At 42.6% G+C, this 13,200-nt stretch overlaps 1 protein-coding gene across 1 annotated transcript; it reads right to left on the bottom strand.

Moving 5' to 3' along the window:
* Positions 1–3,569: 3,569 nt before the first annotated feature.
* On the bottom strand, positions 3,570–12,145 carry LOC122108478 (melanoma-associated antigen 10-like). Its single transcript, XM_042680403.1, has 4 exons — positions 12,112–12,145; positions 10,974–11,058; positions 4,355–4,599; positions 3,570–4,225 (listed from the first exon to the last, which is right to left on the bottom strand). The coding sequence occupies exons 1-4, from the start codon at positions 12,143–12,145 to the stop codon at positions 3,570–3,572; spliced, it is 1,020 nt and encodes a 339-aa protein (XP_042536337.1).
* Between the last annotated feature and the right edge of the window lie 1,055 nt (positions 12,146–13,200).

Here is a 13,200-nt window from a genome sequence, read left to right as displayed (position 1 = left end):
CTAATGAATTGGGTGAGAGAAAATTGGATAGTAACACAGATAGATAAAAGAGAAGCTTCAAAGATTGTTTAAAAAAAAGGTATAATTGGGGGAGGGAAGGAAAAAAACAAATTGTTTAAATAGGGATACAGGTGGACCCATTGCAACAATGAGATGTACAAGACATTATGTCGAAAAACGAACTTTACAACTTTGGCGGGGGGGGGGGGGGGCAGTGGGAAGGGGGAGGAGATGGGAAGGGATGGGAAGGGGAAACAAAGGAGGAGGCAACAATGCTTGATAAGAAATGTACTCATTACCTTGCTCATGTAATTGTAATCCCTCTGTACGGTATTTTCACAATAAAAAAAGTTCAAAATAAAATAAAATAAAAAGGCATAACCAAAGGCTTTCATTCAACTGTAACGAACTGACATCTTGTGACATCTTGTGTTTGGACCACAGTGATAGTCTCACATCAGCTCCTGGCTATTACAATCCACTGTTTCCAAAGCAAGGAGAAAGACCTTTGAAATATCTAAAGCTGCTCAACTTTCTCCCATGCTTGAGCTCCCAGTGTTTTTCCATCACATTTTAAGTAAAATCCACATATTTGTTCACAATCTTGCAGGGCTCTTCCTACCTCTACAGGGCTCTTCCTACCTCTACAGTTGCACCTGTTTCCAAGTTCCCCTTGGTACTTCTGGTGATGCCTTCAGGAATTTCTTCCATTCTTCTTTGAAGCCAAGATTTTCTAGTGTATGCTTATGTAGTTTTCTCTGATGGGAATCCATTTCCTGTGAAGCCACCTCCATAGGGAGATCTCCTTTGTATTCGTTACATATTTATTATGTTTTAGGGAACAAGTGCAGCATAAGGTCAATTCTTTTCCCTACTGTATCACAGATTTCACCCACAGATCCTGGCATAGAATTAGTTTCTATTACATATTTGTTAAATGAGCATCTATTTTCCCCTGAGCGAAAGATGTTATACCTAAAGAAGTCAGCTGACTCAGACAGGGTTAGAGCCTGGGTATCAAAACAGATTCTTCACACCATAGTTCTGGTGGAAGGAGGGGGTCTGCCTCTCCAATCCCTCAGGACCTACAGAAGAAGGCTTTTAGCCAAATTCCACCAAACTCCATTTTTCCTGCTTGCTACCTGTACTACCATTACCCCCAAAGCATCAGGGTTAGTAGCCAAATTCTCTAGGCTGCGATGCATATTGCTCAGACATAATAATGAATCCAGAGTTTACTTCCTAGCATCCTCCAATCATTTAGGGTGAAAGGTCGAAAGCAGCAACTCATCCCATGACTGCCTACTTCTATTCTGTAGAATGGTGTAATTATGTCTGAAGAAATTGGTCAATAATGGAACACTTAATCAAGTCAGTTATTAGCCCCATGGAGCCCAGGGAAAAGCATATGTGACTAACTGCAAGTAAAGTCAAGAAAATTGGTTTATGAGTAAAAGCTGAATCTTTATCATGGTGTGTAATTTTACTGTGTGAGCAAAACTGAATTCCAATAGACAAATACTCAGAGCTGATGTTTGTGGCTATTTGGGGCCAGTTCACTATCAGATGAGTGCCTCACACACTCATGTTTGGCTGGTGGAATTAATCAGAAAATGTCTTATTAAAAGCTTAAATGGCGGGGGGCGGTATTCTACCTCTCCTATATGCACTTGAAAATAGTACCTTGTGTATGATATAAACCATAAATTGAATGTGAGAATGTGCTATATATTTCTCTTTCACCCAGGATGATAGCCACCTAGGTATTTGTCATTTGAATATATTTTTAAATTTTATTTTGAATGTTTCTTTTCTATTTCTGTCCTTCCTTCTTCCATGTCTTCCAATCTTTTTCTTTTGTTCTCTGTATTTCCTTCTTTCTCCCTCCTCCTTCCCTTCCCCCACAACCGCCTACTCTTCTTCTCCTCTTCCCCAGTTTCTACCCCCTGTTATCCTTACCCTTCTAAGTTAGAAAAAAAACCTGGATGTGTGATGAGGTGTACGTGTATGGGGTGTAATGGTGAGAAACAGAGGCTGCATTGATTGGTTGGAGGCCTGGTTTTATATAGTCTTTTTAAGAAAAAGAGTTAACTTCTTTCCATTACATTTTTGCACATGAATTCACACTGTAAATTAGACCCAAAGTAGTAGCCAGGAGTTTTGATTCTGGCTGACATTCATACACAAGAAAGATCATTTGTAATTAGCATATTAAATTGGTACAAATGACAAGAGTCCAAATGCTTTACCCTTTTGTAACCCCCTCCTCCCAAATTACAATTCTTTGTCTCTCAGGCTAGACTTTGGATGATAATGACATATGAACATTTGTGGTGGTTGAGATCAAATGGGATGTCACTATTATTTTGAGATATGTGCCCAACTACCTGACCAATCGCTTACCTGGTAAGTTATTTTTTTAGCATTTTTTATTGTGATTAAGTGATTACATAAATTTCACAAATTTCACAGTATTGTAGGATAGTGATACTTAAAGTCACAAAAACAATCTAACCTTCATGGGGCAAATTGTCTTTATCATGGTCTATAAAGTTTATGAGTTCTATGAGCTTTGACAATACAGTTATTTCTTCCACATCGGATGATATGTACATTACTTTCCTTTTGCATTGATTCAGCTTACCTGGTAAGTTAAATATGCAGAGAACTTTGCTGATCACTTTCTTTTTAGAGTAGATAAGGCCTTTGTGAACTAGACTCTCACTCACATGCCGACCTCTCTTCCCCACTGTTCACGTGGTATTTTTCACTTTTGCCACATCTTCTCACACTTCTTTTCAAAAACCTTTACACTCAGGATTTCAACATCCCCTTGATACAAATGCTGCCTCTAGATACCACCATACTATGAGTAAATGTGAACCCAACTGACCCTAGTTTACTAATAAATACCTTTACCACTTATCAAAGGCACTCCAAAACCAATGCTCAGTGAAGGTTTAAGGAATGAGACAATAGTTGGGGCATATATTTATTAAGATGAAATTTTACCTACATTCATTAGTAATAGCCAAGCAAATCCAAGCCAACATATATTTGTTTGATGTTACAGGTAGGACAAAAGAAGAAGGGCAAGCAATAATTTTTCATTTTTCCATCTGTTTCACCAAAGAGTTCTTTCCAAGGTATTTCCAAGGAAATATCTGCTCCATTGCTGTGTTAATCACTCCAAGTTGAAAAAAACAACATGGTTTCCCCATTAACAATTAAAACAACTCAATCCTAAACTATATTAACAAAAATAAGTATGTGACTATTGTCATTCATAACTTTCCATTATAAAGTAAATAAACTCAATTAAAAGAGACCATTGATAAATTCCAAAGACAACCAGAGTCAACTTCATCATAACCCAAACAACGAGGACAAAAATGGTACATAGTATGTTCCCCTCAACTACCTTCAGGCTCTACTGCTGACAATAATGACTACGTTCTACAAACACAGAGGGAACAATGGACTTCATGTGTCATGGGGTGAGAAATGATCATGAGTATGGCCCTGGCCCTAGAAACACTACTTTGTGCCCCAGTGGGCCTGATAATACCTTAAGCCTGGGTGCCCTCCTCCTCATCTCTCAAAGCTTTTTCATACAAGTCTGAGAGGGACTTTGGATCACACCCACTGAACTTGGCCCAGTGTTTTAGGACTTGCACCCTGCTGGTTTCTGCATGGGCCCTTGGGCCCCACAGGAACTCAAAGCGAGCAGAATCACTGTTGGGCACCTGCCGGTACTCCAGGTACTGTTCCCGCACAAAATCTTCAGTGATTAACTTCCTGGGATTCCCATAAAAGTAGTGCGATAACCCAGGACTCACCCCCATCACACTCAAAGATTCCCAGACCACCTCTTCAGGGGCACAATTGCCCTCTATGAAAATGACACCCAGGATCATTATCAAGAGGCCCGTTTTAGGCATGCCCTGGACATCACTCATCATCCCATCATATGTAAGCCCTAAGGAAGTGACAAGGATGTAGGCGTGGTGGGTGGGATCCACTTCCTTCAACTCAATGCCAAAGACCAGCTGCATTCTCTCAGAAGCATTGTTGAGGATCACAGGGAAGTACTCGTGGTGACTTCTGATCACATGATTCAACATTTCTGCCTTGGTGGTGGGCTCCTTCATCTGATACTTGAAAAGCAAGAAGGGCACTAAAGATGCTGCATGTTGCACCAAAGACACAGGGCCGAAGACATTGCCTTAGGACAATAGATCTTCTGATCCTTGGCTATTAGAGCCTTGATTCAATTTGCTCTGTGGAGTGGACACCAAATTAAGGCAGTGAGAGGAGGCACTCAGAGAACTTTGCGAATCATATAGTTCCCTACCCTCATTCACCTCCTCTGAGGTAGCTGGGATGAGAGGAATGGAGGAGGCTGTGGCTGTGGCAGTTGCCTTCTCCACCTGAGACACAGAGACCAGCTCACCCATCAGTTGTAGCATCCCTCTTTGGGCATGAAGACTCCTCTCATACTTTCCCTGTTGGGTCTTCTGACTATAAGGCATCATGGCTTTCCTTGGGTACAGCAGGCAAGAATGCCAACAGCAACTCGGTGGTGAAGGACTCGCAGACCTGGGGAGAGAGGGAGTTGGTGAGTGGACTCAGCTGAAAATCATACAATTGGTGGCTCTCATAATAGACTATTTAAAATATATATTAATAGACTTCTCTTGGGGGGAGGTGTTCTATGGCTACCAGAGTTTGTGTCTTGCTAATGGGTTTGTCTTCTGAGGGCCTAAGGAGAAATTAAAATGCTGTCTCAGGGTGTGCATGTAATCTTACAGAGCTTAAGGCTCTAGGGCTACCTGTAGGGCATATGGGGCTGGGAAATATGGGGTTCCTTGTGTTCTGGGGTAGTGGGGCACTTGGGACATTCAGAGTAGGTAGCCACAATGACACCTGATCCTCTCTGGGCATCATCTCCACTGTGACCCGAAGACGCTATCTCACACCAAGACCATCATCTCTTGATGATTGGAGCTGGTGGATGTACCTAACAGCCCTCCCTCCATCAAGCTGTGGTTTTTAAGGATATCACTGAGTCTCTAGCATGGCAGAAGGGGTGAGATGGCTCTTCAAGGTTTACCCTGTTCTGAGGTGGATGGCCCCTCTGTGCTCACTGCGGACCCTTACCTCTCCCCTGTCAGAATCTGAGACTCTGTGCCTCTCCCTCACCTGAGGCCAATTCTTGATTCACCTTTCATATATGGACCAAAACACAGAGAGGGGGCCTCAGATGTGGGTACAACTGCCCAGGAACAAATGCTAAGATCTTCAACTCTCCCTCTGATCACCTGAAGACAACTTTCTTCAGCCAAAACCCTATTTCAGTGAGACAGTAGTAAAAGGAGTATAGGAAAATGGCCCCACTGTCTTTAGGTACTCCATAGTTGATGTAAAGGGAAAATTGGGGTTGGGATCTCATATGTGTGAGTGAGAGGTTTCCTCTCTGTACTCACCTTGACCCTCACAGACTAGACTGTGGCAGACCTTGGACACCTCTGTCTGCTGACTAGCCAGGGCTCCTTCGGCTCTCTTGATAAGTTCTTTCACTTCAAGGTCTCACCCTCCTGAGATCTGGAAGATAAAAATGAAGCTATAATCCCCGTGGACACCGCTGCAGAAGTTTCCCTAGGCTGACTGAAGGGGACCTCTTTTCATGTTTACAATAGGCCTGGTGGCTTTAACTCTGATGATCTGCAGGTCCATCTTGCAAACCAAAGCAACCGTATTTCCCTGACCCTCATCAGAACCCTGAGTAGGAAGCCTGAGGCAGCATTTTTTTCTTATTCTCCTACCTGGAGCCCCAAGGCTGACATATGAGGATGATTTCCTAAGTCTTAGATGCAATATCTTCTTTATCTTGCAGCAAGACCCTGTTGATCACAGGCCACAGTGCTCATGACCAGGCCTACTCCTTCCTGATACCCCAGAGGCAGAAGTAAAGGTGTCCTGCATCTTGTCTTTATGCCAGGGCTCCAAGGACTGGAGAGATTACAGTCTCTTTAAGCAAATATGTTCCCATGCTGAGTGCAGTTGTTCATGCTTATAATTCTTTTATTCAGTAGGCTAAGATGAGTAGGATTGCAATAAGAGGCCAGCCCAAGCAAAAATGCTCATGACACCTCCATCTCAACCAATAAAAAGCTAAGCATGCTGGTATATTCTTTCCATCATAGCTATAGTGGGAAGCATAAATAAGAGGATTACACCTCAGGGTGACTTGGAAAAATGTGAGACCCCATACAAAAAGTAACCAAAGCAAGTGATAGAGCACCTGCCTAGCAAATGCAAGAACCTGAGATCAAACCACAGTAATTTTGTATGGCTTCTCCTTCCCAGCATTCAAAACTAAATCAACTCTCAAGCCAAGTATTAACTCCTGAACAAAAGGCTGTCACTGACTGTGTGTTATAAATTAGTACCCCATGATCATAACCCCAAATAATATTTGGTTTCTCTGTTTTATCGCCCATAAGTCACCACAATTATCTAAAGTTATTTTATTTGTTGGTTTGTTTTTCATCTGTTTCTCTAAACTACATTTGCCACTTCATTGTACTAAGCCTCTCTTCACTAACACTCTGTTACCAAAAGCAGTTAGGTTAGCCATTAGCAATCACTGGATGAATTTGTAAACACTTAAATGACGTAGACCTGACACATCTATCAAGTCCATTTCAACTTTAATCTTATCACAGGGCAAGAGACTCAGCATATAATGGTACAAATACTATGCAGTGATACTGAAAGTCTAGACTACTTATTCCCCTACTAGCAAACACAGGAATTCACTCTATGAACCCAGGCAAATCTCCAATTCTGAATAAAACCACAATTAAGTCACCCACTGCTAGGATGTTGATAGTGCTCTCAATTGCCCCTTTTGTGCCACTGCAAACATTTTGACTCTATAAGCATTTGGATGGTTAACCTATTTTGAATCCTGCAGAATCACATAATACAATTTTTCTCCAAATACTATTAAACGTCCCAAGCTAAAGCTCAAGCTCAAGATCCTATATTATAAATTGTATGTACAAAACTTACGGCTTGCTCCAAGAGTTTCTTTTAGTTTTTTATTTTCCTTGAGTTCTTTTAAAGGTCTTTAAAAAGTTTTTAAAAGTCTTTCAAGTGTTTTCATTTTTTCCTTATTCCATCTTGAGCAATGCGAACTATAAAAATAAATTCGTCTCTTCAGCTTGGTTTACAGGTACACTATAATCAGCAGTTGTTGGGAGGGAATCTCTTGACAATGTAGCAAGTGTATGAACCAGGAGCTTTTAATCAGTTGTTCTGTGTCTATCACTGGGTGTTGAAACATTTATTATTCATGAAGGCTGCTTTTGGAGAGTTCACATACTTTCTATGAGAAGGGAATCTGAAAATGCATTCCTAGTCAAAGGGCACCCTGAACTTGCTGCTCTGGTTCCCATCGAGTACCCAAACATTGACAACAGTCCTCTCTCCCACCTATTCCCTCACCAGACAGCAAACCAAGGCAAGGACTCCACTCCACTCTGTCAGAAATGGAAAGCTATTGAAGAGTTCAGGAGAAGGTAATACAACAGTGAGGCACATTATTCTATCAGTAATGTTAGGAGCAAAATTAGGAATAGAATAAGCATCAGGATGATTTGGTGAAATGATATTACAGAAACCCAGGCTAGAATTACTAAGGGTTATACCAGTCAGAGTCTCAACTAGGAAAACCCAAACCACTCTAACTTTTATAAGGGGATAAATGTAATGCAGGGGATTACTCATATATGAGATGGAATTACTGAGGAACCAAACTGTAAGAGTCAACCCAGTAGGAAACTACTACCACCCCTAGGCTGGAGGAAGAAAGGAGGGAGATGGTGAGGCTGCTTCAGGCTTGTCTTTGTTAAAATGCCCGTTAAGGTGTCCAAGTGAAGGGACCTGGAGAGCTAACCAAAAGCTTTGTTTTGACTCTCAGAAGAGAGGTCAATGAATGGTATTAATAAGGAATGGAAATTCTGGAAGTTCTGAAGCACAGTGTGGAGAACCATTTCACTTAATGGTTACATGGAGAAAACTGAGGGAGAGAAATCATCCAGTCACAAGAAATAAAAGTCAGGAGTAACTGATGTGAAAGAGTGAAGAGCAGTTACAGTTCTTCTATACCCAGCCATCTCTTCTCTTCCCCTTCCACCTTGTCATTAGCTTCTTCTTGACTGCTCCTGGTACTCTGAGAGAGTACAAAGCCTCCAGTTAGGGAGTGCACAAGCTCTGCTGCACCACTGGCTGTGCCAAGCCATATATATCTAGCACACCACCACCCCCTCCTCTGTGCCAAACTATGCTGGAATTATTAGTGTCTTAGAGAGAGCTGTCAAGGGGCAGGTTTCCTCTAACAGGTGAAACTAAGCTGGTGTTAAAGATAAGTCTGAACAAGACGAGCAGACTCATCAGAGCTTTGGTGGCATGGAGGCCCTAAAAGAATCAGGGGTAGCACTAGAGCTGGAGAAATGGATTCAAGGGAGGGCCTGTCAGGGGCCAGGAGATGGGATAAAGCAGATAGGGCAGAGACTATAAGGTTCTAAAGGAAGAGGCAAGTTGACCTCAGCTGTTTGTACTATGACTCTCACTGCTCATTATTGCACTGGCTTCCACAGTGGTAATTCCATTAGAGCTCTAAGCCATGCCTAAGCCCAGATCCACGCTAACTAAAGCAGGCTTGGCACACTAACCACCATTTCTCTGTTTCATTTGTTTTGTAACGTTTAGCAGGTATGATATAATCAAAGCTAGTTATTTTTGTATTCTAACTGTCCTCTCCTCCCTCGGTGGAAACTAAGTTCCCTTGGATACTTGGTTTTTTTTTTTTTGTCTGTCATGGGGCCTGAACTCTGGGCCTGGGCGCTGTCCTTCAGCACTGCAGCTCAAGGCTAGCACTCTATCACTTGAGCCACAGCACCACATCTGGTTTTTTCTGCTTATGTGGTGCTGAGGAATTGAACCCAAGGCCTCATGCATGCAAGGCAAGCACTCTACTACTGGGCCACCTTCCCGGCCCCAGCCTTGGGCTACTTCTTAATCATACTTCTTAGCCATACCCTAATGAATAAGGTGATGTAGTGCCAACTTCATACTCTTTAAATAATGCTCAATGAACATAAATTTGCAATGGAGTCAGCACTGTAAAACTGGGAGAAGTGTAGCCCAAGAGATAAAGTGGTAGTACTGAGGCTACAGAGTCTTATAGGAAAATCTGGAACTAGGTTCCATGCCTTCTCGTTCTCATTTTCTCTCATCTCAGTAGGGGAAAGCAGGACAAAATTTGTTTCCGGCTTTGGGATCCTATTTCTCAATTTGGCAAGTTAGACTTCTGAGGCTTCTGGTAAGACTCACAGAGTCTACCAAAAAAACCTTGAGAAAGGATCCAAGTCTCTCAGCCTGTGAACTTTGTTGGGGGGGGGGGGGTCTCTACTAGAGAGAACTTGCTGATCTCAGGACCTCTTAGGCCGTTCTCCTCTCAGTCACTTGTAGAGTGTCTGCCTGGTTGCTGCACTGAGACAAATAGTGGAAATATACTTGCAAGAGTGGAGAGGCTGGGAGGACAATTGACATAAAATAAATGGGGGGGGGGCAAGGAAAGGACAGGGGCATTGTCCCAGATGGACATGTGGACAAGCGGAGCTCTAAAGAACACTAGAGTTGGGGGAAGATCGCAGAGCTGGCAGACATCAAGAGCTCAGCTCTGCCACTGATAGATTTGCCAGTGATCTAGGAGAGAATCCTGTTGTCTCAAGTCCATAGTGTTTTCTCCTTCATACAAGTAGGACCTCAAAGGCCTTGGCCATCTTTGTCAACCTCCCTCCCTCCCTTTCATGGGACAGAGGAGCCACAGCTGCTCAGCTATGTCACTATAGTAAGTATGGAACATGTCCCACAGAAAGTGCAGAAAGTACATAAGACCCAACACTTACTTTGGACAAAATGCTTTGCCTCATTCATGTCCAGATTTTTGGCCTGCAAAAATAGAAATGGAGAAGCTCCCCTGCTATTCTCCCAAGCTTAGAATGACGACTAAATTCAGGGTCAAGAACGGTAGAGCATGTTTATAATCCCAGGTAGGAGGCTCGTGGTTTCCAAACCGACCTTGGGGTAAAAATACCAAAACAAAACCACAAAATCCTATCAAAAATATTAAGAAGACAAGATTGTGTGTGTGGTAGAGTGCCTTGCCTAGAAAGCTCAGGGTCATGAATTCAATCCCAGTACATCCAAAAAGAAAAAAAAATTACTATACTATGTATGAGAGGAATTTGAAAGTACAAAGTCTAGGTTTTAGGGCTGTAGCCCTTATTTTGGACTGAGGTTCCAGACAGAGAATATTAAGAAGAGTACAGAGGGAATTGTTGGGCTGCCATCAGTACTAGCATTGCCATTCTGTGCCTAATCCTTACCATGTTCAGAAAGAGTCATTTTGACCTGACAGGTGCAGAAGGGAGATGCCTGAACCATAATGGAAAATATCTCTCAGTAAGGTGACCTGGTGAGGGTTTTGCCTGTTACATCTTTGCACCCAAACTGTATCTACACAATGAACCCAAGCATAGTACTTCTGACTCCTGTATAGTATCTAAAGGAAGGAATAAAGTTTAATTCCTTTGCTCTTACTGTGTCTTCCTCAAGAACTATCAAGAATCTGGAGGGTGAAGTAAAGCAGGCTGAGATTTCTGCTCCAGGAAGGAGCAGCACTTGGGGAATGCTGAGCAAGCCGGCATTGTAGTTGGAAGAGAGGAGATAAGTCGCCAAGTGAAGACCAGGAAGGCCAAATATGGGGGCTGATAGTACATAGAAAGGAACAATCTTTAGACCAGCAAGCTACGATACTATACTATGATACTACTGATCTCCTTTTCTTTCTGGATTTTGTCTGGGTGTTCCAGTAACAGCTGCATTCTATGCCCACTTACCTTTGGATGGAAAGGATGGAACTGTTGCTTGGCAGGTGAGCACTTCTGTACACATCACTTCTACTGAAGCTGTAGTCTGAAAAAACTTTAGAGGATGATGAATATATTTCATATCTGGATTGTGTTTGTGAGTTTATAGGACTAAGTATTTGTCAAAACGCTTTGAATTGTCCATCTATATTTCCAAGACAAATGAAGCAAAAAATATAGATATATAAAACCACTAACCACTTTTTGCCTAATGAAAATATATAGAACACTGTAGCCAACAGTAGCAATGTAAACAGCCCTGTCAAGTTTGTGTGTGTAATATTTACCACCAAGATAGCTGGTATTCTGGGCTAAAAAATAAATAAAACTTAAACATTGGAAAGGATGGGTGCTGGTGCAAGTCTGTAATCCTAGCTACTTGAAAGACATAGATCAGAAGCTCTCAGATTGAGGCCAGCTCCAGCAGAAAAAATCATGATAACAGGCAGACAAGTGCCTGCTCGTTACTACAACTAAGGAGGAAACACAATGGCCAGCTCAGTAGTATCAGCCTAGCATCCCCACAAACATAGGGAAAGCTCAAGTAGGAGGATGGCAGCTTAAGACCACTGAGGCATAAAGCAAGACGCCACGTGGAAAACAAAGCAGAAAGGGATGGGAGATGGGGCTTAAGGGGTAGAATAGCTGCCTAAACCACAATGCAAGATACCTCACAATCAAAACCAGAATGAAGTCAATAATTCAATGTATATTCCAATGAAATTAAGAAAAGTGAATGAAGGGGTGGGTTTAGAGGGATAGGTGAGAATGTTGAAAGAGGTGACATTAAGTTTCATTATATTCATAAACTGCTTTGTTGAATGACAACTCCTCTGTACAAATACTTAAAGATAATAATAAAAAAGAGAAAATTATCCAGACAGTGCCCATATATTGAAAAATTGGAAAATATATTCTTAAATAATCAATAAATCAAAAGACATTGAGGAAAATAATATAGAACACTTAAGTGTTTGTCTAAGGAAGCACAAAGTTAGATTTACATATGAGATTTGCATTTCAAGATGCCCCACCTCCTGCCCTTCTTACACTGCCTCTTTCCTCTTGTCCCTCCCTCTCAGATGTCACTGATCATGTGCATACTCACATATCTTGAGAGAGGTCAGTTTCTCTTCATCCATGTTGTACACCAGTTGTATAGAACCTGCCTATCCAAAGAACCACTTGCCAGCAGCCAAACCATTGGAGACTCTCACTCAACTCTGAAGTCCCTGGGCCTCACTGTCAAGTCGCTGGATCTGATGGACTTCACCTCATTCTTCTGTTCCTGCTTGAGTTCATGGTATTGAAGTGTCATACTTACCAGGTAATGACAGTTATGTCTGTCTTCTTCTTTTCTCTAAGCTTTCACGGAAGCAGTCTGGGTTGTAGAGAAAGCTTTTCTCTTCAGAAGCCTTTAATGGGGCTTGGGGGGGCCTTCAGTGTTGTCCTAGGAAGCTAGAAGGACAACAGGGAGATCACAAGCATTGGTTTGGGAAAGCAAAGTTGAGGGTCATGGGTACTGGGACTTCATGGGAAAGGGTGTAGTCTGAGGAGTTTGCATTACATGTGAACAGGGAAGGAGTTATGGGAGGAGGGGTCAGGGGAAATGAGAGGACCTTGGGTGCATTAGCTCACCTTTGGCTGGAACCTGAGTTGAACACTGGCGCTCCTTTTCCTCCTCCCTGGGGAACTTGAAGTCAGATGTTCAGTGTCTGTGCTACATGTTGGTAGCTTTCTGGCCATCTTTTCCCCGCCAGACTGCCCTGAATGTTTCCTCCCAGGACAGTGAGTGATCCCACACTTTGCCATTGTTTGGTCAGGGAGCAACTCAAGTTAGTCTAGTCCTGGCCTGGGAGGGGCTTGGGCACCACAAAGCACCATCCTGACTCTTCTGTGGAGGGAGGGGAGGCCAAGATGTTCTTGCTGCTAACACTCCCAAAGATCTTCCAATTGACTTACCATCCCTCCTCATCTCCCTATTTCATTTCTACTGGATCCCACGGTGGTGAAGAGAGGGTGTTCTACCTCCCCATGTTTCCCAGGAGAGAACATTCTGCTCTCTCCCACTCTTCATCATTGCCTAGGCTGCAAATGTCCCACCTGTAGACGTGTTGAAGATCCTACTTCTTGGTGACTACCAGAAAACTCTCCCATCCTGTCTACCTCCTTTTCCCAGTGTTCAAAGAGGTCCCTT

Source organism: Dipodomys spectabilis, unplaced genomic scaffold (assembly GCF_019054845.1).
Source record: "Dipodomys spectabilis isolate Male_0828 unplaced genomic scaffold, ASM1905484v1 ptg000060l, whole genome shotgun sequence".
NCBI classification, from domain to species: domain Eukaryota; kingdom Metazoa; phylum Chordata; class Mammalia; order Rodentia; family Heteromyidae; genus Dipodomys; species Dipodomys spectabilis.
Note: the sequence above shows the minus strand (reverse complement) of the source record. Positions and strands in the feature narration are given on the sequence as shown.